This window comes from Peromyscus leucopus, chromosome 3 (genome assembly GCF_004664715.2).
Source record: "Peromyscus leucopus breed LL Stock chromosome 3, UCI_PerLeu_2.1, whole genome shotgun sequence".
Classification (NCBI taxonomy): Eukaryota; Metazoa; Chordata; class Mammalia; order Rodentia; family Cricetidae; genus Peromyscus; species Peromyscus leucopus.
The window spans coordinates 101,470,448-101,496,487 of record NC_051065.1 but is presented as its reverse complement, the minus strand read 5'-3'; the positions used below and the strand labels follow the sequence as shown (position 1 = coordinate 101,496,487).

The 26,040-nt window shown below is 48.1% G+C and overlaps 2 protein-coding genes across 4 annotated transcripts; one reads left to right on the top strand and one right to left on the bottom strand.

Moving 5' to 3' along the window:
* Positions 1-2,559: 2,559 nt before the first annotated feature.
* Positions 2,560-21,063, bottom strand: Cct7 (chaperonin containing TCP1 subunit 7). 2 transcript variants are annotated; one of them, XM_028860198.2, is made up of 12 exons: positions 20,964-21,063; positions 12,571-12,723; positions 11,619-11,725; positions 9,143-9,268; positions 7,905-7,957; positions 7,290-7,461; positions 6,434-6,598; positions 5,142-5,330; positions 4,573-4,670; positions 4,085-4,217; positions 3,216-3,422; positions 2,560-2,887 (listed from the first exon to the last, which is right to left on the bottom strand). In XM_028860198.2, exons 2-12 carry the CDS (start codon positions 12,596-12,598, stop codon positions 2,666-2,668), a joined length of 1,500 nt encoding a protein of 499 aa, XP_028716031.1. In that variant the 5' UTR covers positions 12,599-12,723; positions 20,964-21,063; the 3' UTR covers positions 2,560-2,665. The 2 variants fall into 2 exon arrangements, with proteins under 2 accessions (XP_028716031.1, XP_037059753.1); XM_037203858.1 differs by lacking the exon at positions 20,964-21,063 and having other exon boundaries at positions 12,571-12,743.
* Positions 21,064-21,152: 89 nt separating this feature from the next.
* On the top strand, positions 21,153-25,906 carry Pradc1 (protease associated domain containing 1). Of its 2 annotated transcripts, XM_028860200.2 has the most exons (5): positions 21,630-21,995; positions 24,114-24,214; positions 24,642-24,751; positions 24,994-25,161; positions 25,371-25,906. In XM_028860200.2, exons 1-5 carry the CDS (start codon positions 21,929-21,931, stop codon positions 25,489-25,491), a joined length of 567 nt encoding a protein of 188 aa, XP_028716033.1. In that variant the 5' UTR covers positions 21,630-21,928; the 3' UTR covers positions 25,492-25,906. The 2 variants fall into 2 exon arrangements, with proteins under 2 accessions (XP_037059754.1, XP_028716033.1); XM_037203859.1 differs by lacking the exon at positions 21,630-21,995 and adding an exon at positions 21,153-21,340 and having other exon boundaries at positions 24,114-25,161.
* The last annotated feature ends 134 nt before the right edge of the window (positions 25,907-26,040 follow it).

The window sequence follows — 26,040 nt, the reverse complement described above, 5'->3', positions numbered from 1 at the left end:
GTTTTGTTTTGTTTTTTTAACCCTATGACAACAGAGGCCTCTTTCCCAAGGCCTGGATCCATCCTTTGCCTTTGAGTCTTTCCTATCCCCAGCCCTTATGTAGAATGCTTCAGAACACAGGCAGTGAGCTGTCAACCCCAGTCTCTGTAAGGCGCTAAGTTGAATGAAAACTTCCCAGAGTGACAATTGGTGCCAAAGACATAGCTTCTGGTGAACTTGGAAGAAGTGCGACTGAGTGGGATATGGCCCAGTGCCCAGAGGAGTTAACCACTGATGGGATCTACCCCAGCCTGTCAGCCCCTAATGACCTGGCAGTCTTTCTACCCTTGGTGGCCACACTTTCTCATCCAGCTCTTGGCTCAGGCCAACATCTCTGTATATATTACTATGTAGTGTGTATATTTACTCCTGGACAAGTGAGCTCAGTTGTAGTCCTTGCCCAGGGACAAGGCTGAAGGTTGGGTGAAGAGCAGAACATGAGGCTTTCCTCAACTCTTTGGGACCTTAGTCAAAGACTGCCCGACAATCAAGCAGGCACCCCACCATGAGGCCAGCCCCTGAGGAGGCTTGCCCTGGAACCCCAGCCTCTGCTCATCCCTGGCAGGAGTCTCAGAGGCCTGAGGTGGCTCAGGCTTGCCTTGCAGCTGGTGCAGTTGGCTTGGCTCAGAGGGCACTGCCTTCCCTGCACAGCCAGGCTGCATCCTGCCCCGGCACACTAGGCAGAGGGGCTGAGAGCAGCTTTTGGTTTTACTTTTGTTTCTAAAGTGGTGCCTGTACCTCCAGCCCCCAGGGGGCCTTCCCTGGCCCCACTTATCTGCCCCACCCAGGCATTGCCATCCCAGCACTTTGCTCCATGTCACCCAGATGCCCTTTGCCGAATGTATTGAGCATATGTATTTAAAAGGACTCATGGGCATCAGAGAATTTATGGTTCTGTATCCAATAAAAGATGATGAAACTGAAAAAATTGTGTTTGGTTCAGAAAAACATGTAGCATACAGCCCTATTTGTCAGACACCAAGCCCCTACCCTTTGCTTCCCAGAGTCTCATGTAGCCCAGCTGGTCTCAAACTCAATACTGAAGACGGCCTTGAGCCTCTGATCTTCCAGCTTTCTGGTGCTAGGGAGTACATGTGTGCACTACGTCCATTTTGTGTGGCCCTGGAGATCGAACAGAGATTTCTGTGCATGCTGGCAAGCACCCCACCAACAAACATCCTCAGACCTCGTTACAGCTTTTCTATAGCTAAGAGTGAGGTAGGAGGAAGTCAGACAGCCAGTCAATGGGGCAAATGAAGAATTAGGCACCCTCTTTAGGGCAGCAGACCATGCTGGAGAAAGGCCTGTGACTGCCTCCTGAAGCCTCCTTTGCTGTCCAAATATACAAAGCCTCCATTCCAGGGTTCCAAGGTAAACCCAGATAGGCAGAACCTCACAGCAGCTCAGTCCCACTTCAGGAGGCTCTGGCAGCCAATCAATTGACCTATGAGAGACTAAACTGCTACCGTAGCCTAACCTTAATTTCCCCATTTTACATAATGGCCTTCTCATGCTGATTTAATTAATAGCTCCTAACCTGTTTAAATTTAAAAACACACACAAAACAGATGTCTGGCTTAAATTGCATACTGTACAAGTAATCCTTGAGAGCCAACTGTTCCAACCTGACCACAGGAAGGATGTCTGTCACACTCCAGAGCGCACACCTGCCCACAAATCCTATCCTGCTTCAAGACCATCTAACCATGAGTTCAGAGCTCAAATTCTCTAATCACATCTCAGTTCCAGGAAGCAAGAACTTCAATTATTCAACATAACCCCTTCAGCTCTAATAGTCACTGGCTACAGCTCTAGCTTAGGGCAGTTAGCAGAATTGAGGCACTGGTAGACGCTGCCAGACTTCTGTGCCAATAACCATTAACTGCCCCTGGTCACAAGCAGCAGGAGCTGGGATGGTAGCACAAGCCAGTCATTCCAGCTTACTCAGAAGACAAAGCAGGTCAAGCCCAACTTGGGCAACTCAGTGAAACCTTAACAGTACAAAGACTCTCAGCCCAAGATCAAAATAGGGCTGGGGACATAGCTCAATGGCAAGTGCTTGCTTAGCAAACCACACGAGGCCCTGGGTTCAATCCATAGTACCAGTTTAAACAAAAAGGACTCTCAAGGTGACTGAGCAAAAGAAAACAGGTATTTTCTCCAAGGCCTTATGAAGGTACCGGAGTCCTGAGATTATGTGATGCCCTGACACTCTTCCAAGAGCCCTCACAGTATTTTAAGAGGAAACATGCCTAAGCTCAGAGTACATGAATGTGGACCATAATCCACTACTGCGATGGAAGAGATGCTGTGTGTGCAGTGCCTGAGCTAGAAGGACTGAAGACAATGATACCAGGAGAAAAGGAAGCCACCATACATCGCCTAGCTACTGCTCAGAACTGCAACTGCACTGAGACTTGTAGACAAGGGCCCAGCAGAGCTCACTGCAGAATCATTTACTTCAGCAAGTATACACACAGCTCATTCTGAGAGGCAGGAGGATGTTTTTGAGAAAAACGGTGACCAAATAATCTTAAGTTTTATTTAAATAACCTCCAGTGAGAACAGAGCAGACTAATCAACCATTTCCTCACCACCAATTCACCTCATCAGGGTGGTGTGCCTCTCAATGGAGGCGGCCTTGGCCTCGACCCCGACCAGCTGCTGGGGGAGCATCCACAGTGGAGCGGGGGTTCTTGATAGTCTCATCCACGGATACAATAAGACATGCAGCCTCAGACGCTGCTGTCAGGGCATTGATGCGCACCATGGCCGGCTCCCACACGAAGGCCTGGAAGTTGTCGGCGATGTCCTCATTGTTGATGTCCACCCCATACCACATACCCCCCTGAAAGAGAGGGGAAGCACTTAGGAACTATTTTCACTTCTTCCTGCACACCTGCCAAAGGACTCACTTGCCAGAAATTTTGAATTGATGGCACTTTCCCAAGAGAATCCGAGGGCAATGGCACCCTTCCCCACCTGCCAACATCTGCTTCCAACTCCGGGCATGCTGGCCACAAGCACCTAGGCCCTCCCAGGCAACTGCTGTTTCCAGATGTGCCAGGAGGGAGTTGTCCACTGCGCCTGGCAGTGAGCATATTCCCAGACAGCACATACCTAAGAGCCTACCCTCACCCGTCCAATCCCTGGATCCCAAGAGAGCAGAGAACTACCTGTGCATGCCGAGCCCGCAGCTTGTTAAGGATGTTTGTGGCGTCGAAGCCAGCATTGTCACATAGCTGTCGTGGGATGATTTCCAGGGCCTTGGCATATGCCCCGATCAACAGCTGCTGTTTCCCTGGAATGGTCCTTGAGTAATCCCGCAGGTATTTGGAGAGCTCCATCTCAATGGCCCCACCACCAGCCACCACAGAGTCATTCTGCAGAAACCAAATAGCTCGCAATGTAGTGGCCCAGCTCCAGGCTTCAAGTTGGGCCACACAGCAAATCCTTCGGCCCAGAAAGTGCCCAAAATGTGAACACTGGCTTGTTCTGTCCCTTCCCCAAACCCCAGATGCCCAGACACAGTCAGCATCCAGCACATCCCAACTTCAATCATAGAAACTGAAAGGTCACTGTCAAGGCCAACCATAGCTTGGGCGTGGTGACGTCAGGAGGACAGCTGAATAGATCAGCCCCAGTTTGTTAACTAGTTTTGGCCTTTAAAACATCATGGCCTATGCCAGTCAGTGGTGGTGGCGCATGCCTTTAATCCCAGCACCCAGGAGGCAGAGGCAGACAGGACTCAGTGAGTTTGAGGGCAACCTGGTCTACAGATCGAGTTTCAGGATAGCCAGGGCTACAAAGAAACCCTGTCTCAGGAAGAAAAAAAAAAAAAGTCAAATAAAAAACAAGCTAAACCAAACCAACCAACCAACAAAAACCAGCATGGCCTATATATGAGGCTGAAGTTATTTCTCCATGATTTGTAGGGGGAAATCAAAGTCCAACATGCCACCTAGGAAGGACAGATTATATGAACTCTAAGATTTTACCAGCTCTAGTTAGGGGACTGTACAGGAAAGAGGCATCATCCCAGTACCTTGATGGCCCTCCTCACGATCATGATAGCATCATGCAGGGACCGCTCTGTCTCCTCCATAAACTGCTCAGCCCCACCACGGAGGATGATGGTACATGTCTTGGCCTTAGGGCAGCCAGTGAAGAAATTGTACCTGTGTCCAGGATGTAATGGTGCACACATGAATTGCTGCCACCTTGCTGTCTGATCTCCCTGCCAAGCCCTCCCAAGAGGGAGCAGTGCTTGCTCACTCAGGCTGTCAATCCTGACCTTGAAAGTATTGTTTGAGGCAGGACTGGGGTGGTACCAGTAGAGCTTGTGGAGTCAGATCTAAGGTCCAACCAGAACTACTTCTCTTCTGTAACACTATACCTGAGCTCTTTATCCACCCCTCCACCCAATAGCACCTTGAAAAGGGAACAGTACAGGCCACATACCACACCCAGAGCGACAAAAAAAGGGGTTGGGCAGACCCAAGCAGTTCTTGGGTGCTGAGCCCATAGGCTCACCTCTCGCCTCCAATTTGGGTCTCTTCAAACACCTGGCAGTGTCCCAGCACATCTGGATTCAGAGAATTCACACTCGTCTGGATTGAGCCTCCACAGGCCTGGGGAGCAAGGAAAACATCAATGAGGCCAATTGGCCTGCTGACACCCACTCAATAAGCCAGTTTCCATGCTGAATCTGCCACAGAATCTTAAGAGCTCAACATTTATCCTGACCTCTAGATGATCCCTACTACCTCTCAAAAAGATGAAATCAAAACAGAACCAGACACATAAAAGGCAAAAGGGCCCAGTTCAAAGGAGAGAGATCTGATGTCTACTGCTCTGGGTTTAGCAGCTCTCCTCAGGAGCAGATCCCAAGAGGGAAAGCCCTCACTGCAAGCAATCCCCACCGAGCCTGATCCAGTGACCACATTGCTGCTGTGTAGCACCTACTTCCTGACCTGTCTTGGTCAGTGAATTCAAAGCAGTTTCTATTACTGGGTAGAGACAGTCTATTCTATTACATCAGGGACAGAGGAAACAATCCAGGGCCATGAAGGATAAGCAGCTGCCTGTGAAGTTTTGCTTACCATCATTGTCCTCTTCAGATCCTCCTCTGGCACGCGGCCAGCACAGAACATGTCCCTATCAGCAAAGTACTGGGTGGCCACATCCCCAATGGGGAGTTTGGACAAGATGACTTTGGCTCCAGACTGATGGATCTTCTCTAACTTGTCGTAGAGAATGTTCCACTCAGCATCAACAATTGCCTGGTAATCCTAGAGACCCCCCAAAAGATGAGGGTGTTGGAGGATGAAAGTTGGTATATATACAGACAGGCTAAGGCTAACCCAATTCCTTCCCCCCACAGAAAACATGTGCACTTATCTGGGAATTAAAGAGGGGCCAACAGTCCAAGCACAAAAGGACCATTAAAAGCAACCACTTAACACTTTCAAACACAAACAAACAGAGTAACTTCAAGGAGGGAGCTTTGCCTAGGGATTTCCCAATATGATCTCTCCCACCACAAAGGCCATTCTGTGCTGGAAAACACTGCTACCTAGAGGCAGCCTTGGGAACCACAACGGGAGGAACACAGTTCATGAGACCAGGAAGGAAGAAGACTTGTCCAGCCCACGAGAATCACAATGAGGCAAGCTTGTCATCCCAGCTGCTCAGGACTGACATAGGAAGATTATCAATTCAAGGCCAGCCCGAGAAACTTAACAACACTTGTCTCAAAATAAAAATTTAAAAATAGTCAGCAAGCCTGGGGTAGTGGTGCACACCTTTAATCCTAGCACTAGTGAGGCAGAGGCAGGCAGGTATCTGTGAGGCCAACCTGGTCTACACAGCAAGTTCCAGGACCAACAGAGCTACATAATGAGACCCTGTCTCAAAAAAAAGGGGGAGGGAGGCCACTGGGAGTGGTGATGTACACCTTTAATCCCAGCACTTGAGACTACAGAGCAAGTTCCAGGCCAGCCAGGGCTGCACAGAAAAACACTGTCTTAAAATACAAAAGTTAAAAGGGCTAGGGACTGGGGTGTAGCTCAGCAGTAAAGCCGTACTCAATGCATGTCAGCCTGACTATGGCTAAGAGAATAAACAACAGTTTCAGGCAAGCTAGAGGGCTCATCCCCCCAAGAGGCAGAGCAGAGCACAGCAGCTCACTAGGTCTTCACATTCAAACCACCCCCGATAGAAGTCAAGAACAAGTAGAAAATTAGTGGGCTGAGTATACAGACACGGGCACGGACAGAAGATCAAGTGCCCACAGGAACCTGAGAAACTGAGCTGGCCCTTAGCAACCTAGAGACTGGAGGCCCTCACCTAGAAAGTTGCTGGCCTCCTCAGCCCTACGAAGGGGGGAGCCTACCTCCACCGTGTGGACTCTGATTTCAGCGTTATCTTTCTCTGCTTTCAGCTCGAGCTCAACATTTAAGAGGGCGATCTTGGGGTTCTTATACTTCTTGGGCTGCATTTCAAAGCCAGCATAAGAGAAAGTCTTCTTGAATGCGACACCAGCCACCAGCTGAGACTCCTGGTTAAAGACAGACAGCTCAACGGTTTGGTTACAGCCAGAAATCCAATCAATCTAGGAACCCAGAAGAGTAAACCCCCCTCTCCACTACTGTGATAGTCTTATCCATCATCATCACAAAATTTGGGACAAACCCATCTTTTAAACTTTAAGTGACATAGAACGTACTTTAGTTGCCCCTTTAAGGTGAAATAGCATTCAATTTGAACAGAGACAAGCACGGTAAAAGCTATCTACCTGGTTGACCTCTACAGCTGGCTAAGCACAGCATTGCCAACAAAGGAGCAGATGGGGAGGGGAAAGGCAGACACTCTGCCATGAGTCCACCTCACCCTCAGTCTCCTTATTGCCTGAACACATGAAGTATACACACTGGAGCCTGGACGCTTCCTTAGTAGCTGTCACTGTGGCTCTTCACCCATCAACCCCTCCAGTTACTGCCAACAAAGGAACAGTCTGTGGACTGCCGAATACCTCTAGGATTTCTCTTTGGAGAATTCACAAGTAATTTATCTGAGCCAATCCTTCTATACACCCTGACACTAACACAGAGAACAGGATCCTCAAGTGGCCCAGGTCCATGCTCCCATCCTGATGATAAGCAGATTCTTGCATTCTCCCTGCATCTATACTGTAAACTCTGCTCCCACGTCAAGCTGTCTGCTGTCTAGGGAGACCACAACAGGCTCACCTCTAGGGCTCCACCCTGCACTTTCTTGATGCCAATCATTTTAAGCTGCAGCAACTCATCAAGCATCATCACAGCATCAACCACCATCTTGGCGAAGAAGACCTTCTGCTGAGAGATCAGCTTGGAGCTCAGGGCTGTCATCGCACACTTCTCCAGCATCTTCCTCTGCTCTCTGTAGCACAGGGCAGAACTGACATTGAGCTTCTCCCCTGATTCTACTACAGCATGGGAGTGGTGCATTGCATACAATACTCTATACATATTAACCATTAGTGTGACAGAAAACTCCATTTGACAAAAGCAGTACCAACCCATCATTTAAACGAAAATCTACCTTAGCAGCTATACATACCACCCCATTACTTTCCCTTTATCCCAAAACTCACCCCCCACCCCCCCACCTGTCACCTTTTCTATTGTTAGGGTAGATTATCAGCAACAGACAGCAGATGCAATCACCCCCACCCCACCCACCCCAGTGCCAGCTCTTTCATGTTGCATAGCCAAGGGTCTGACAAAAACTCAACAGCCTCCTGCACAGAGACTGCAACATGCTTACACACCCAATTTGGCCAGAAGATAGCAAGGCTCTGACAAAGCCCACTGGAAACTTACACTTTATCTTGCTTCTTCACAGTCACAGCAATCTCTTTGATCTTGTCAACAGCCTGCCAAGAACACAAATTGAGTGGGTCTCATGCTAAACACAGAATGGTGAAGTGGACCCAACAGTGCCAAGATCCTAAGCATATCTCCGGGCCTGGAGCTGCCTAGGAAAATGGAAAGCTCTGCCACCTTGAGTGTTCTGAAGACTCACCAGGCACTTCCAGGCCTTGGCTCTGGGACTGCCAAGAACAACATGAGGACAATGCAGTTGAAGCAGACAGGTTGCTAGGTTAGGCCAAGCCCCTGGCTTACAAGTGGACAACTTCTAGCACTTTATATCTATGCAAGTCATAAATAATATATAAACCAGCATTTTAAACCAGCAAATCCCCTCCCAAGTATTCCTTACATATGACCTGATTTCAGTGTCAGCACTGGGAACACAGCAAAGGAGAAAGTAAGGCCTACAGGGATTAAGTGACATGTCACAAGTCACATGATGGGAGACTGACCAGTAAAAACCAAGCTACCATAAGGTACCTGATAAAAAAACAAAACTGTACCATCTCGAAAAACTAAAACCAAACAATGTACACATGAAAACCGCCATGAGCCAGGTGTAGCAGCATGTACTACCTGCCATCCTGCACTCAGGTGGAAGTGGGAGGATCAAGCAAATTCAAGGCCAGCTTAGGCTAGATCAGATTATCTCAAAAAAGAAAAAAAGAAATTGGCTGTCCAATGCCAAATGATCAGCCCTGAAAATATACAAGTGACATTATATATTATATGGCTTCAACAGGTTCTATTTAGGAATACACATATTCAGTAATAAGAGGCCATGAACTGGAAGGCGAGTGATGAGTACATGAGAGGGTTTGAAGGGAGGAATGGGAAGGGAGAAGTGCTGTAAGTAAAATACAATCTCAAAAATAAAAAAAAAAATTGAAAAAAGTAAAAGAAAAAACAAAGATTGCATTTAGTAGACATATTAAGATGTCCCTATTTTGTACACTCTAAATAATTAAAAATCGGCTCTCACCTATAAAGAGCCTGTGCCTACAAAATAAGTCTACCAGTCTTAATCTATCCCATCAAACAGCTACTGAAGGGGAGAATGGGAAGGTGGCTGGAAATGCCCACGTAGCTCTGCTCTGCGCAGTTCCTTCACCCCCAGGAAAGGCATTATCCTAACAGAAATGTGAGGGGCCCAGGTTCTAGATCAAGTGAGCCGATGCAGTCCATACCAGCTGGGTGGCTGTGCGGAAAGCTCGGATGATGATCTGAGGGTGCAAACCTTCCTCCACATAGGGCTTCACCTGCTTCAGAAACTCGGCAGCCAGCAGGGTCACTGAAGTGGTGCCATCACCAACCTGGAAGACATGTTTTCTGCTATTTAGGGAATGAAGCTCTGAAAATCATTTTTAGGCAACTTAGCAATTTAAAGTGGATACTTTAAATTGGGTGTCAAACTTTTTCCAGAAACCCACATATTTTGCAACAAAAATGGAAAGGTTAGAGTGTCCAGGGAATCAGCCTTTCTCAGATGGCTTTGAAGTACAAAGTTAATTCCCTAGATAGCACCATTCTCCAGAGAGCCCAGGGACAGTCCACTCTCAGGATATGAACCTGGCACATGAGTCAGCAGAAACTTTACTGTGTTAGTTAAGTGTTACTATTGCTGTGATGAGACCTCAAAGGAACTGGGGGAGGAAAGAGCCTATTTGGCTTATACTTCCATATCACAGTTCATCATCAAAGAAGTCTGGACGGGAACACAAGCAGGGCAGGGACCTGGAGAGAGGAACTAAAGCAGAAGCCGCAGAGGAGTGATGCTTGTTGGTTGCTCCTCATGGCTTGCTCAGCCTGCTTTCTTATAGAATCCAGGACCACCTGCTCAAGGGTAATATCATCCACAATGGCCTGGGCCCACCCCCATCAATCACTAATTAAGAAAATCCTATAGGCCTGCTTACAGCCTGATCTTAGTGAGGCTCCCTCCTTCTCCAATGACTCTAGCTTGTGTCAAGTGACGTAAAACTAGCCAGTGCACTTTACTACATACAAAGTTAGTAAGAAATACAGCATGTGACAGATAACTACAGTACCAAGAAGAAATAAACATTCCTTAAAAATGTTTTTATTTTAAGTCAAGTGGCAGCAGCACAGGCCTTTAATCCCAGCACCTGGGAGGCAGAGGCAGGCAGATCTCTGTGAGTTTTGAGGCCAGGCTGGTCTACAGAGCTAATTCCAGGACAGGCAGGGATACATACAGAAACCTTGTCTCAAAAAACCATAAATAAATAAATAATAATAAATTTTTAAATTATATACACACACAGTTGAGCACATAAGTGCAGGTGCCCACAAAGACTAGAGGTGTCAAATTCTCTCTCTCTCTTTTTTTTCCAGAGCTGAGGACCGAACCCAGGGCCTTGCGCTTGCTAGGCAAGTGCTCTACCACTGAGCTAAATCCCCAACCTGAGGTACCAAATTCTCTGAAGCTAGAATCAGGTAGTTGTGAGGCAGAAGTAAACAAACTCCTACAACTGGCCCAAACGCTATTTAGAAGAGCAGTTTTCCAATCTGCTAATCTTCCTCAGTTTTTCTGCGCTGCAGTCTAGTATTTGTTTATGTATATGGGTGTTTGTCTGTCTGTCTGTGTACCACCTGTGTGCCTAGTATCACAGAGGCCAGAAGAGGGTGTCAAATGCTCTGGACGGACTTAAGAGGCAGTTGCTAACCACCATGAGTGCTGAGAACTGAATCTGGGTCTTCTGGAAGAACAACCAGTGTTCTTAACTGCTGAACCATCCATCTCTCCAGCCCCCTAAACTGTATTTTTAATGAGAGAAAAAGTAAGATCATTTACAAAAACTGGCTGACTTCTCCTTGGGAATGAATTCCTTTTTCACTCACTTATATTCCCTATGTAAAATAAGGAATACTCAATAGGAAGGGGAACACTCTGGAGAAGGAATGAAGCTGCTAGATGTCTGACAAGAAGCATGTGTTATTTCCTTGCTGAAGATAATTAACAAACTCATCAAGACCCACCTCAACATCCCTATTCTGCAGCACTCCAAAGTACAAAGCTTGCTCTGCACACTTACTACCCAGACTTTAGCATCAAAACTGGTGTTTACAAAGAGACTGGTGGCTGACGGTGACATGGACACTGGAAACTGGTTGGAAGGATAAATTAGGTGTACTTGACACACACACAGGATGGAAACCTTTGTGTCTCCATCCCATTTTATAAAGTGGTAAGCAGTGAATAACTCACAGGCCCAGTCTAAATTAGAGCACTTAGACTCAGTCTCCAGAGCCGAGACCTGGAGACAGCTGCCATCCACAATGGATTAATGAATAGGAAATAGTACATGCAAAATTATAGCTTTAAAGGTTATTAATCATAGACTGGGTGTGGTGCCACATGCTGCCTGGGAGGCAGAGGCAGGAGGATTTCTGTGAGTTCAAGGCCAGCCTGGTCTACATAGCCAGCTATCGGATAGCCAAAACTACAGAGGGCCCCTATCTCAAAAAACAAAAACAGTAATAATTATTTTAAAAATTTTTAATTGTAACTATTTCTATATGTAAAACAGTTAGACAAGTATAATTTTAGACCTAAAAAAAAAGATCTTCAGTGAAAAGAGTGAGGCACTGAAGGAGACATTGTGCTCTAGCCTCCACTTAAGTTTCTATGACTGACTTTCCTACCTCAGCGTCTTGGGATTTGGCAATGTCCACTAAGGTCTTTGCTGCAGGATGGACGACATCGAGGAGTTTCAGAATTGTGGCCCCATCATTAGAAATTGTTGCCTTGCCTTAAGAGAGAAAACAGTTAAAACCTCCTTTCTTATTAATCCTGTTTACGGACCTGGGCTCCACATACACTTTTTCTTGGGATTGGGTCACAAGCTTTTAAATACTATGGGCTCTTGATTTTCTTTTGAATCCAGGTTAACTGAACACAGAGTAATGTTTTAAATAGCCAAGCATGCAGTGTGCAAGTCATCTCTGGAGGCTAAAGCAGAACATCCAGTTTGAGGCTAGCCTGGGCTATACTGCCTCAAAAGTAAGAGTAACCCCTAAAATATTTTGAAGACAACTGACATTCTAGTATCTCACGACAATACAACACAGCTTAAAGGGCAATTTTTCCCTTCTGTGTTAGCAACATGTTATAATGAGAAAGACCCAGAGAAAACCAGCTTCTTAAAAATAAATAAATTTAAAAAAAAGAGATTTCCCGTTTTAATTATGTATATATGAGTACATGCACATGTGCATGCATGCAGGTGCCCTCAGAAGCCAGAGACGGCATCAGAAATTTCAGAGACAGTTGTGAGCTGCCTGACATAGGTGCTAGGAACTGGTCCCCCGAAAGAGCAGCAAGCTCCCCTAACCACTGACCATCTCTCTCTCTAGCCCAGTTCCCCAATTCTATTTATGTCTCTGGGCCACACTTTCCTAGAAGGCAGGAGACTCCCGAGGCCAGGTTCTCCCACAGATCCCCAGAGGGTTCTACATTCAAGACCGTGCATACAGCTTCACAGATCCTTCGGAGATCCTACAAGCAATGGGATTTCTGATAGCAACCCCAAGCCCCAAATACCCCCTGGACACCTCTACTCCTCCTTCACACAGCCGAGGAACCATGAAGACTTACCTCGCCCATCCACGATAAGCTTGTCCATGCCCCGGGGACCCAGCGTGGTTCTCACAGCCTCAGCCACCACCTGGCAGGCACTGATGTTACTCACCAGCTGAGGGATGCCCTGGGAGCTATCAGTCCTTCTTTCAACAGGATGACTGGTGTGGGCTGGGGAAGAGAGCAAACGACTGCTTTCAATCATCACCTGCTACTTGAGACTCACACAACAGTGGGCAGGAAGGTGGTCCCAACTCCACCATGGCAGAGTTATCTGCACCCTTTTAAAGCACACACAGTCCCCTGTTACCCAGACTGACTCCCCAACCACGCCTACCTCTAGAGGTACTGCTGATGTTGAAATCTAAACAATAAATTATGCTTTCTGGTGCCCACATGATCCAGTATGGCCCTTTTAACTTTTGACATTTTGTCCTGTGCTTCATAACTGGGTCACAGCACACAGCACGAAAAGAGCAGTTCCAGCTGTTCATATACCGTCCGTCCCTCCAATAAAATACACACTGGTTTGTGTTAGAGAAGCAGAGGATAACTGGTATGGAAACTGAGACACTGTCCTGGAGATGACCAGAAAGGAAGCTTTACCAGAGACCTCAGATTGAGTGTAGCAAGACAAAAAGCATGTTTATCTTACCTTAAAGTGACATACTGATATCACACAGCAATGCTGTCACCTCTTATACCCATTCCAAAATGCTCCCAAGTAACTCAGTAATTTTTGCTTTTCTCTTTAGCATTGGCCCAGAAGGGTTAACACCCCTGCATGGGCTCTGTGCACAACTACTCTAGAAACTATGAGAAGGTAGGAATGTTGCTTGTTCAAAAGGCCTGCTTGGAGACTGTACTGCTTAGTTCTTTGTTAACACAAGCCAGGATCATCTGGGAAGAGAAATAGCAATTGAGAAAATGCCACCATCAGAGTGACCTATGGAAATGTCTATGGGGCATTTTCTTAATGATTGATGTGGGAGGGCCCAGGCCCCTAGGAGTAGTGCCACCCCTGGGCAGGTGATCCTGGTTGTTTTAAGGAAGCAGGCTGAGCAAGCCACGAGGAACAAGACAGTCTGCAATGTTCCTCCACATCCTCTGCTTCAGGCTCTGTTCTGCCATCCCTTTATGTAGACTGTAAGCTGGAAGATGAAATACGCCCTGTCCCCTGCAAGTTGCTTTCATCACTGTGGTGGTCTGAATGAGAATGGCCTCCATGGGCTCATGTTTGAATGCTCTGTCTCAGTTAGTAAAACTGTTGGGGAAGAACTAGGTGTGTCACTGGCTTTCAGGTTTCAAAAGTCCAGATCAGGTCCAGTGTCTCTCCCCCTGCCTGCTGCCTGTGGATCAGGATGTAGCTCTCAGCTACTTGTCCAGTGCCATGCCTGCCTGCCACTACGCTCCTCACCATGATAATCATGGACTCACCCTCTGAAACTGTAAGCAAACTCCCAATTAAATGCTTTCTTCTATAGGTTGCCTTGGTAGGGTGTCTTTTCACAGCAACAGAACAGTAACGAAGGCAGTCATGCTGTTTAATCACAGCAACAGAAACCTAACCAGGACAGGATCTTTCCTCCAGTGTCCAGGAAACAGCATGGACAATGGAAGAGCTGGCAAACCAGAGCTCCTACAGCTACACCTGAGCCTTCAGAAACAAGTGGTGAGCCAGGCCATCTTCTCAGTACTAGGCTAACTCTGCATGTCAAACAGAAGTAATTAGGAGGAGCACCATCTCAGCACATTCACAGCTCTTTGTTAGTAGCTACAACTGAAATTGACTTTTTATTTTTACAGTGCAATAAAAATGCCATTGTCCCCTTGCTGACTTCAGATACTGTCCCCATCTAAAAATACAGAGTAAAGGAATCACATTCTGTAGTCTAACAATCTATGAGCCTAAGTCCACAGTAACTGAGAAACTTCTGGAAGAGGTAGAGCCTGTGGAGCAAAATGGCGCTGTCCACCTTACTGCTTCAGAAAACTTACTGCTCCAGAAAACTGACTTGGTTCCGTGGCTGCTGGCCCCTGCCGGGCTCCAGAGCTCTCTTCAACAAGGTCAAAGTTCTATGACGGGAGCCAATGCCAAACCTAACTGGCTGAAAGTTGGGCTGACCTTGGGCACCATGGTTTTCCTGTGGGTTTTATCTCATCAAACAACATAATGAAGATGTTTTGGAGTATAAAATAAATGGATTGGAATAAACTTTGGAAAGGTTAATATAGTCTGCTTCATATGATGATCATGGTCATTCCTCTGGATTCACCCATCCGTTGAGTGGATATGAGGAAAAAAGTTATATGTGAATGTGTATCAGTTAAGTTAACATCTGCATTTAACATTATTGAACAAATAAAAATACTCATGTTCTTAAAAAAAAAAAAAAAAAAAAAAGTTTAACTCCTTTGGCCAAAACGGCTGATGGCAAATTAAGAGGATGCGTGGAATAAAGCTGAAGAGTTGGGCAGGAAGTTAATCATATACACTTGAGATCAGCCATGGCAAGCTCAGGCTGTATTCCTACTTAGAAAAGAAGCTCTAGAAAAGCCATCCGCAAGAACTACACACTGTGAATCACTCTAAGCCACTCCAGAAAATGACAGCAGGTAAGATACAACATGCAGATGTACAAAAGGGGTCTGAAGTATGGCTCATGAATGAATGAGGGGTAGTTTAACACAACACCCACTACATTTTTTTAAAGAATATTTGCCAGGTAGTGGTGGCACACACCTTTAATCTCAGCACTGGAGAGGCAGAGGCAGGAAGATCTCTGAGTTTGAGGTCAGACTGGTCTGCAGAACTAGTTCCAGAACAGCCAGGGCTACAGAGAAATGATCTCAGAAAAAGAAAAAGAAAAAAAAAAAAAGAGTATTTGTTGCAGGACATAGTGGTGCACACATGTAAGCCCACTAATGAGCTAAGCTGAGCAGTATGATCATTCCATGTTCTAGGCCTGCCTGGGCCACATAATGAGATCCTATCTCAAAACACAAACAAAACCCCAAATAATTCACAGAGCAAAGAAATAACACTAAAAGTTGAAAGTGGGAACTGAAGAGATGGCCCAGCAATTAGGAGTACACACTGCTCTTACAGAGGACCTGAGTTTGGATCCCAGCACCCAGGTCTGATGGCTCACACCCACCTGTCATCGAAGTTGCAAGGCCGACGCCTCTGGCCTCCACGGGTATTGACACTTACATGTACATACCCACATACAACACAACATATATACGTAATTAAAAGTAAATCCTTACAAGGGATGTTTGCAGCAGTAGACCAAAAAGCCAAAAAAGCATGGAGTACATTTCAAGGAGCCCTCAGAGCAAATAACACCACCCAAGACTGCTATATACAGCAAGGCTGTCTTCTAAAATTGAAGAAGAAAAAAGAGCATTTCAAGATAGCACATGACCACCAGCACTAGAAAAGGTACTTAGAGAACTACAATACAAGAGGAAACCAGTTTCCTAATTTGAATCTGTCTACCGACACATGCCATTTTCTGTTTTCGTCATTTTATCCTTGGTTCCTTCCATAAAGCTCCATTTTAGTGTCATCAGAAGCATTTACATGTATTTCCACATGGCTGTTCAGATGTAGTAAGGCTGTTTATTGACTATCACTGGAAATTGGAACCAACCACCGACAGAGCAGATCCGCTTGCTCACTTTTTAAATAGTTTGGGAAGGTGATGAAATGACATTAAGAACCATAGTTCTTATAGAAGGCAAAACTGCATTCCTGTCTTAGTTAGGGTTACTACAGCTGTGATAATACACCACGAACAAAACCAAGTTGTGGAGGAAAGACTCTACTTGGCCTATGCTTCCACATCACTATTCATCACTGAAGGAAGTCAGGACAGGAACTCAAAACAGGGCAGGAACCTAGAGGCAGGAGCTGATGCAGAGGCCATGGGGAAATGAGCTTACGGGTTTATTCAGCCTGCTTTCTTAAAGAACCCAAGACCACCAGCCCAGGGATGGCACCACCCACAATTGACTGGTCTCTCCTACATCAATCATGAAAAAAATGCTCTACAGGCTTGCCTACACTCCACTCTTAGGGAGATATTTTCTCACTTGGGGTTCCCTCCTCTCAAATGACTCTAGCTTGTGTCAAGCTGATTGATATAAAACTAGCCATGACAATTGTGAATGATAACTGCATATCAAAGAACTCTAAGCTAGCAAGGGCAAAACCTCAGCAGAGCTGCAAGTGGGCAATAAAGGTTCCACCAAGTCAGGCCAAGTGTGAGGGGCATCATGAAAGATGCCTTTGTACACAGGCAGCTGAAAGAGAATGTAGCAGACACCCCCGGGGGCCTAGATAAGTTTCCAGGCAAAAGATTTTATGTCTACCAATTGGCTCAGGGTAGTGCCCAGAATGGGAAACTAAAGCAAAAGGGAAGAGGGGCACTGGTCCATGGAGGGGCGCACATACTTTGTACCAAGAGCTATAGGAATTCACTGGACTAACACATGCTCAGACTAAGTACTCCAAGTCCACTACAATCACTGAAACGAGGCAGTGGTAGCTACCTTTGCTAAGAATTTACACAGAACAGACCCTGCTCCAGCTCCAAGTCCCCAACCCACCTATGGCTAGTCAACTCACTCCGCCTCTCCTGATCCCTGTAATAATCTGTTGCACACTGCAGCCAGAGACCCCACTGTCTGAGAGTACTACAGTTAGGGGGTGCAGAGGGAGCTGTCCAAGTTTCTGCAATCATGCAGATTCCCTGCTGGATGTCCCCCTGTGTGAGCAGCATGTGGGCTGGACATATATAAGGCTTCTGAAGTGGGAGGGGCAGCGGTAGAAACTGAGCTTTCTCTGCACCAAGAACTCACTTTTCATAGCACCTCATCTCCTGAATGGAACCTTAGATCTTAATGTACCTTGCTAAATGCAGACCTCCGTTCTTTCCTCTCTGGCTCATTTTCCTCTCTCCTGTTACTGAATCCTGTGGCTGTCACCCCAGGGGGCCTCATTCTATGCAGGCACTGTAGTGGGGGCTGTGCTGTCTCCACCCTGCCTCTCAACTCCAGTGGGTGTTAGGTCTAGAAATGACCTTGGTCAGAGTCTCTGCTCCCAACTTTTTTTTCTTTCTTAAAGGCTAGGCTTACAGAACTAGACCTTTTTAAACATATAATTTTTGAGGAAACATAGAATACTATTCAACTTTTTGTTAGGTTATTTCATAAACATTTTTTTTGAAGCACGCTGCGTATTTGTCAAAATCCTCTGTGAGCAGCACAGGCACATATGCTACAGGTCAATGGCAAGACATGCGACAGCATGAGCTCCACCTGAGAACTGATCAGAAATGTGTCTTGCTGCATCCCAGACCCAAGGAAACGGCCTGAATTTCAGAAAGATCAAGTGGATTTACATGTACCCTAAAGCTTGAAAACACACATACAGTTCATATGTGCAAAACCAAAAGACCTACAATTGAGTCTCGGCTGGTAAATGGTGTACATTTACCAGATTTCAGACAATGTGAAATAAAGCATGGTTTCGGCCCAACATCACTGACAGGAACCTGGCATCCCACAAGCACAGTTGTCAAAAGAAATTGCTTGAGGCTGGGGAGATGGCCCAGCAATTAAAAGTACTGGTGCTCTTCCAGAGGACTGGGGTTTGACTTGCAGCACCCACAAGACAGCTCATAACTACCTGTAACCCTTCTAGGCACAGGCACGCAAGTGATACACTCACCTGCATGCAGGCAAAACTCCTATACAATTGAAATAAAATTTTAAAAAGGAATTGTTCAAGCAAGGTATTAGCAGTCCACTGAGATAGAAATGAAGATGCACCCAGTACCACACACTATAGCCTATCTTGGTTAGAGAGCCACTGTCTTTAGTGAATGAAGACTGGGATCAGGGTGCTGGCCTCAAAATTGTATGCACAAGTCGCAGAACCTACAAGACAGCTATAAGCCAATAAAAACCAATTTTTTCTTTCTTTTATTCCCCCCCCCCCCCCCGTCAGGGTTTCTCTGTGTAGCCCTACTGTCCTGGATCTCACTCTGTAGACCAGACTGTCCTCAAACACACAGAGATCTGTCTGCCTCTGACTCCAGAGTGCTGGGATTAAAGGACTGCACTACCACTGCCTGGTTCAAAGTAAAATGGCCAGTTGTAGGCAAGCAGACACTCAAATGAAAGAAATAGTAAAAGTAGTAATAAATAAAGTTGTATTGGCCTAAGAAAAGGTATCAAGAGTGAAATGTAAGAATAGATTTGAGGCTGGCAAGATGGCTCAGCATTTAAGAGGCCTTCCTGCTCTCCCTGAGGACAGGGAATTTGATTCCCAATACCACAACCATCTGTAACTCCATACTTTAAAGAATATACATCAATCCACTAGTTATGTATAAGAGGAAGAGTTCCAGAATAGCTAGAGATACACCAAGAAACTCTCTCAAAATCCAAAAAGGAGGGGGGGGCCACAAAAGGGTTTATTTTAGCTTACAAATCCAGGTTACAGTCTGCTACTTGGTGGGTATGATGGTGTGGTGTCATGTAACCTGAAGGTCAAGATCAGAGAAAAATGAATGTATGCATGCTGTTCACTTGCTAGTGCTCACCTAGCTTTCTTCTCTTATACAGTCCAGGACTCCACGCTCAGGGAATGGTGCCACCCATAGTGGGCTGGGTCTTCCCATATCAATTAAAGCAACCCAGACTATTAACTCCCCACAGACCAACCTAATCTAGACAATCCCCCATTGACACTTTCTTCCCAGGTGATTCTGAGTTGTGTCAAGCTGACAAAACTCATCACCACAGTGGGCTACACACCGACTTTGAGCTACAAAGGAAGACAAGCCTGCTATTGAAAATAAATAAATACTCAAGGGGTGGAGAGATGGCTCAGCGGTTACGAGCACTGGCTGCTCTTCCAGAGGTCCTCAGTTCAATTCCCAGCAACCACATCCATAATAGGCTCTGATGCCCTGTTCTAGTGTGCAGGCATTCGTGGACAGAGCACTCCTATCTAAAAATATACATAAATAAATAAAATCTGGAAAAGAGGAGGAAAATCTCAGGCTATAGTTAAGTGGTGGGACAATCAAATGAGGCCTTAGGTTCAATTCCCAGTACCCGAAAAAATAAAAGCCACTAGCGTTAGACCTGATGATCTATAAAAGACCAGACAACCTGAGACCAGTTTGTTAACAGCATGGTGGACTCACATTTTAAGAAAGGAGATAACCTGAAGGCAAACAAGCCAAGTGGATAGGACAAGAATAATCAATTCAGGTAAAACCCAAATGTAGTGGCCTGTGCCTTTTGACGAAAGGTTTGCTATTTTTGGGGGGCTGAGTGGGCTCGGATCTCAGGGCCTTGGCCATGCTATGCAAATGATATACATTGGGTCACATCTGCAGCCCTGATGTTTTACTGTAGCACATTATGAGACTCAGTTTTACTCCTCAGCTCTGGTCCTTGCCAACCAAATCAATTTCAAGAATTAGTAACGTTGAAAATAGACTTTGAAAAGGGACAGTGCTAGGGGAGTATGGACACGCTTCTGTAAGGGTTCCTTCTACTGAGTAGGAGCTGCAATCACAAAGCATTTTTATTTGGTAACAGGGAGAAGGCCATACAGGTCATCAGTCAGTGTGGATTCCGGAGACAAGAAGCTGCAAAGGGCAGACAAAGGATTGACACCAAAAAAGCAAAAATTAATTCGTAAACTGGTGCCAAGTGCACAGGAATCTCAAGTTGACGTTGCTCTCATTAACAACTGAGGTTTATCATACACAGGGAAGGTCTGATGAAGGACCGCTACAGGCAGATCTTTAAGAGGCTTCTGCCTAAGGCACTCTGGTCTTCTTCCCATCCCTGTTGCTGTGTACTTCAACTGCTGCCCCTACCCAGCATGAAGCTGGGCCTGTACATTCAGGAGACATTAAGAATGCATCCGCTGAACGACTGAGCGAACAAACGGTTCCAAAACGAATGAAGGGATCTGTTTTCCCGCATGCGGCAGCCGGGCTGAGTATATGCGGGAACGCAAGCGACTACAGTGCCATGCAGGGCGCCACTCGGCCCAACCCAAAGATCCTCCCGCTGCCTCTGAGAGCTCTAGAAGCTTCTGCACCTCCCAGGGCAACCAAGCATACTCCCAACCCGCACTCGGTGCCGAAAACCCAAGTCTCCAGTACGGGGAAGGGGGCTGAAACGGCCCTGAATCACCGGGGGACCCGGAGTCTCCGGGCCCAGTGGAGCCTCGAGCCCCATTAGGCTCTCGCCAACCGCTCCAGTTCCGGGCCGCGGCCGCCCACGGGCAAGGAGCGGGGAGCCGGCCTCTGCAGACTCCCGGCAAGGCGGGGGGCCTACGGCCGTGGATGGCAACGGATACGCAAGGCGCCACTCACCATCATCTTGGAAGCGGCTTCAGGGGACCGCAACTCGTCTCTTCCCGGCCTCGGAACCGCCCACCCAAGCCCACAATGCTCCGCGCCGGAGGAGTCCTCAGAAGCTTCTGGCTAGAGGGAGGCCCGGGAGAGGAAGGAGACGGACCACTTCCGCCACTCTATGGTTAGCTACAATCGAGGTGGCCGGCTAGAGAGGCCGGAGGCCCCAGGGACGCTCTAGGAACTCGTGTCTGGCATGGTGGGGTCATCGAGTTTCGATGTGCTTTTTTGCACTGTGAGGGCGCAGTCGCGTCGCACTCGGGCCCGCGTCCCTGGATACCACGGTAGACAAGCGGCGAAATGTCAACACTGAACGCCGACTGTGGGAAGCACCTTAGGTGAGTGAGCTCACTGCACCCCCAGAGCTCCGGGGCGCTGGAGCTCTGGGCCTTTCACAGGTAGCCTGGGAAGTTGAGGGGTCCCGGGTCACAGGTGCGCAGCCCCCGAGCGCGGGAAATTTGTCCCGGCGGCGTCTGGCGCTGCAGCGCCTCCTGTCGGCCGAGGCACCGCCCTGCGGCCTGAGAAGGGTGAGGTCGCGCGCGGCCCCAGCGCGAAGCCAGCCCCCGGCGGCGAGGACCCCCGAGCACCCCGCAAGTCTGTCTCCGCGAGCCGCCCACCCTCGGGTCGGGTGCCGCGTCTATACGGAGGGCGCGGGGGCGGGGCTGCGAACTGCAGTTGCTATTAAGAGTTTTGGCAAATCCGCTCCCGGCTCCACTTCTCCTGGCCAATAGGAAGTAGCCTAGGGCGCAGAGGCGGAAAGTACGGCCACACGAACAGGCATGGCAGCCAATCAGCCGCCGGCCTCGCTTCCGCGCTCCAACCCGCGCCGAGAGCGGGCCTGGGGGAGGCCGGGGCAGCTGTCAGGCTAAAGTCCGGCTAGCGAGCGCGGCGGGACGGCGGCGGCGGCGGCGGGACGGGCCCTGGAGATGAGCCGTGGCGCCGCGGGCTGGTGCTGTCTCGTGCTCTGGCTGCCCGCGTGCGTCGCGGCCCACGGTGAGCGGCGACAGGCGGGCGGGCGGGCTGGGTGGGCATCCAGTGTGCGCGCTGCTCGGGCCGGGGGCCACGGGTCACCTTGGGGACCCCGCGAGTTTGGGCCGACCTGGTTCTGCGACCAGACGGCCGCAGTGGGTGGGTGCTGGTCCCCGGGGCCATGAGTAGGCGCAGCCAGAGGCTCCCCACGTCGGAGCAAGATCCTCCAGCCTTCCTCCCACTGAGGGCGACCCAGGTGACAGCTAGAGATCTAGAATGGAGAAACGTGAGCGTTCATACCGGCAGGAACATACACGTGGGCTCACACGCACAGGCACTCACTTACACAACTCGCACATAAATGTACACACCTACGCGCTAAGTGAACACATGAATATGCAACCGAAGAGATAAACACATCAAACGCCAGACAGGAGTGTGCTTGTGAAAAGGGTTGCCTCGTGTTAATCCAGAAGGTTTCTGTGGGGGTGTATCCATCTGATGGAGTATATCTACACTCAGGACAAAGCTGCAAGCCCTCTGAGCTCTGTCTGGGTGGCCGCGATTCGGACCATAGACAGGAACAGCTACAACCACAGCCAGTTGTAGCCACAGCCCACACAGTGATAGCTTGGTCGTTAAACTGATTAACACAGCTTCCATCCATCAACATTCACTCCTCTCTCTGGACTTGAGCAATCCAGGGACTCCAATCCCAGGAAAACATTAAACTTCGATGCTGAAAAGTTTCTCTATCCTAAAACCCTGGTGGTTCTGGCAGTTCTCCTGTTCAGGACAGGGCAAGGTGTCTGTTCATTCAGTAACCTTTGCTGAGCAGCCACTGTGTCCTAGGCACTGGGGATTCATCACTGAGTAAAGCCACAAACTTAGAATCATTGCTCTAGTGGAAGAAGCTGACATAGAATATTATACATACATCATAATTACAGAGGAAGTAGCAGCTGGAGGAAAGTACATTTTGAATGGGTATAGGAAGGAACAAGGCAGCATCTATCTGAGAAATGACAGGTGAACTTTTAAGAAGACCCCAAAAGATGGAAACACTGAAAAGCGAGTTCAGCTTGAACCTGGGAAAGAGGAAAACAAGATTGGAGCCCGGGTAGGAGTCGATCATGCAAGCAAGGCCTTCTACACCACAGTGAGCAGCAGCATACGCTTTAGTCAGGGAAGGAGACACTGAGGCTCTGGCAGTGAGTGGGTGGCTGGAGGACCTTAAGGACTGTAAGGAGGGCATGGAGAGAGGGAGCTGAGAGATGGCTCAGCAGTTAGGGTACTAGCTGTTCTTCTAGAGGGCCCACTCACAACCGCTTGTCCCTCCAGTTCCGGGGAGCTGACACCCTCTTTCTGGATGCTGCAGGCACACACATGGTGCATGGATATATATACATGTGGCCAAAGCACACATATACATAAAATGAAATGAGAATTAAAGAATGAAGACAGATGGGAACCTGAGGCAGGATTGCTTGAGCCCAAATGTTGAAAACCAGTCTGGGTAACATAGCAAGACCCTTCTGAAAAAGGAGACATGCAAGCAAGACCAGTTAAGCTTGAACAGTCAGGACAAGAGAGGACAGTGCCTGGATTAGATGTCAGTGGGACCAGAGCTAACTTGTAAGTTCTGGTTAGAAACTTGGGGTCTTCAGAGCAGCCGTGGATGCTAACCCAAGAGCTCTGGGTCTTTGTGGCTCGCTGTGGCAGGAGGAGCAGGCAAATACAAATCTCTTGTATCCAGTCTGTCCTGTCCGGTTCAGGAACCAGCTCTCGGGCTGGGGGTGGCGATGCATGCCTGTAATCATGTTTGGGAGGCAGTCAGGAAGAAGGACTCAAGGCCCACCAAGGAAACAAAACTAGTTCAAAGCCAGCCTGGGCTATGTGAGGCCATTTTAAAAAATGATGTGGTAGTGCACACCTTTAATTCAGCACTAGTTAGGGTTGGAGGGGGGAGGCAGAAGTGGATCTTTGTGAGTTTGAGGCAAGCCAGGGCTACATAGTGAGACCCTGTTTTAAAAATAATGCTCCCAGAGGATCCAGTCAGTTGATGCCCACCCAGCTGAAGACATAGGGAAGGAACCCCGAGATCTTTTCCAAGAGGCTTTTCATCTGCACTCTTCCCTTTAGGCTTACGCATCCATGACTACTTATACTTCCAAGTGCTGAGTCCTGGGGACATTCGCTACATCTTCACAGCCACACCTGCCAAGGACTTTGGTGGTATATTTGTAAGTGCAAAGATGCTCAGGTCTCTGGCCCTCAGCAGCCTTCTTGCCATCACCCTCATCCCACTTTTATGCTGGAACAGGGCAGGAAGCAGAATCCAGCTGTGCCCTCCAGAGCTGCTGCGTACTGTAGCCAGGGAGGGACTGCCTTCGCTGGTGGAAACTACCTGAGAAACCAAGGGCACCAGCTTTCTCTGTCCTCCTATCCACTTCCCCTGCCCCTGGGTTGTAACCAGCTCCCCTCTCACAGAAAGGCAGGGCGAAGTTGAGTCATCAGATGGATCTTGGTGAGAATTAAAGCACTCAAGGCCTCAGCACTCCATTTCCTTTCTTCACTCATTATGAGGTACCAGGAAGAAGGAATTGTTAGCTCGTTCAAAGCCATGTTTTCTTACACTTTTACTTGTCCAAATGTCCAAACATTTTTCAGCACACACGGTATGAGCAGATTCACCTCGTCCCTGCTGAACCTCCAGAGGCCTGTGGGGAACTCAGCAACGGCTTCTTCATCCAGGACCAGATCGCTCTGGTGGAAAGGGGGTAAGGAGTGGGCAGGCATGACACATGGGGAGGACAAATTCTGATCACAGTTCATGGTACTTTGAAATGTTGATCTTTACATTCATCCTTTTCGGGTCTTTAAGAAATGTCTTGTCTACTTTCCGCTGTGTACTGACGACCCTCTATACATGTCCTCTATGGTCCTTTCATCCTCCCAAAGAGGATGAGGGAGGGGCAGCTAGCACCTGCTTTTCTTTTGGTCTCAACACTACCTCTTCCAGGGGCTGCTCCTTCCTCTCCAAGACCAGGGTGGTCCAGGAGCATGGCGGGCGAGCTGTGATCATCTCGGACAATGCCGTGGACAATGACAGTTTCTACGTGGAGATGATCCAGGATAGTACTCAACGCACAGCTGACATTCCTGCCCTCTTCCTGCTCGGCCGAGATGGGTGAGGGCTCTTTGCTCCTGACTGTCCACACTAAACTAGGTGGCATGACTTGGTAGGTTCAAAGGCAATCAGCAGACCCCTCTCACAGGCCCTGTCTTGAATATCCCAGTCAGAGGGCCAAAGTTCTCAGGTTCTGGAAACTCCCAGAGTGACGGGCAGAGGGCAGTGTGGGGTGCTGAGAAAGTGACTGTTCTTCATGCCCCTCCCAGCTACATGATCCGACGGTCTCTGGAACAGCATGGGCTGCCGTGGGCCATCATCTCTATCCCAGTCAATGTCACCAGTATCCCCACCTTTGAGCTGCTGCAACCTCCCTGGACATTCTGGTAGAAAGGCTGACTCCAGGTGCCAGCCACAGGTGATTCACTTGGAAGAGGAAACCTAAGATTCTGCCACTTGGAGTTTGGAGATAGACTCTGAGGACAAGTAGAGCCAGGGAGGGGACAGGGAAGCCACACGACTGGCTTCCTCTTCCCTGGGACCTGCAAGGACATCTCATTCTCCAGCAAGAGGCAAGAACCAGACCCAAGGCTTCTGGCTAGAACTGGGAACAAAAGATGCTGAAGGCAGGTGGCCTTGTCATCTGCAACCTGTCATACACCACCAGTTTCAGCCTCCTGCAGCCAGGACCTCCTCACAATGAGCCTTGTAGCTGTTGCTGGAATGGTTTAAAGAACTGGTATTCCGGGACTAAGGATCCCCTACTTTTTAGCAATAAAGCTAAATAAAGCTCATTAGGTTTGTACCTGTGTCCTAAACTAAGAATGCATGCGTGTGGTGGGACTCGTATTTGGTCCATCATACTGCTGCATTTTGGGGAGGCTCACAGAAGGCCATGGCTTCTCAAGGCCCATTAGGATTATACAGACTGCTAGCTGT

Bases quoted from the DNA above. Each gene is read 5' to 3' on its own strand.
- Cct7 (XM_028860198.2), bottom strand. From the start codon at position 12,598: ATGGACAAGCTTATCGTGGATGGGCGAG. The intron at 4,671-5,141 runs GTAAGCAAAACT...CTTGCTCCCCAG, and splicing joins ATCTGAAGAGGACAATGATG to GCCTGTGGAGGCTCAATCCA. The intron at 4,218-4,572 runs GTGAGCCTATGG...TCCTGGACACAG, and splicing joins ACCCAAATTGGAGGCGAGAG to GTACAATTTCTTCACTGGCT.
- Pradc1 (XM_028860200.2), top strand. From the start codon at position 21,929: ATGAGCCGTGGCGCCGCGGGCTGGTGCTGTCTCGTGCTCTGGCTGCCC. The intron at 24,752-24,993 runs GTAAGGAGTGGG...TACCTCTTCCAG, and splicing joins ATCGCTCTGGTGGAAAGGGG to GGGCTGCTCCTTCCTCTCCA. The intron at 25,162-25,370 runs GTGAGGGCTCTT...TGCCCCTCCCAG, and splicing joins TTCCTGCTCGGCCGAGATGG to CTACATGATCCGACGGTCTC.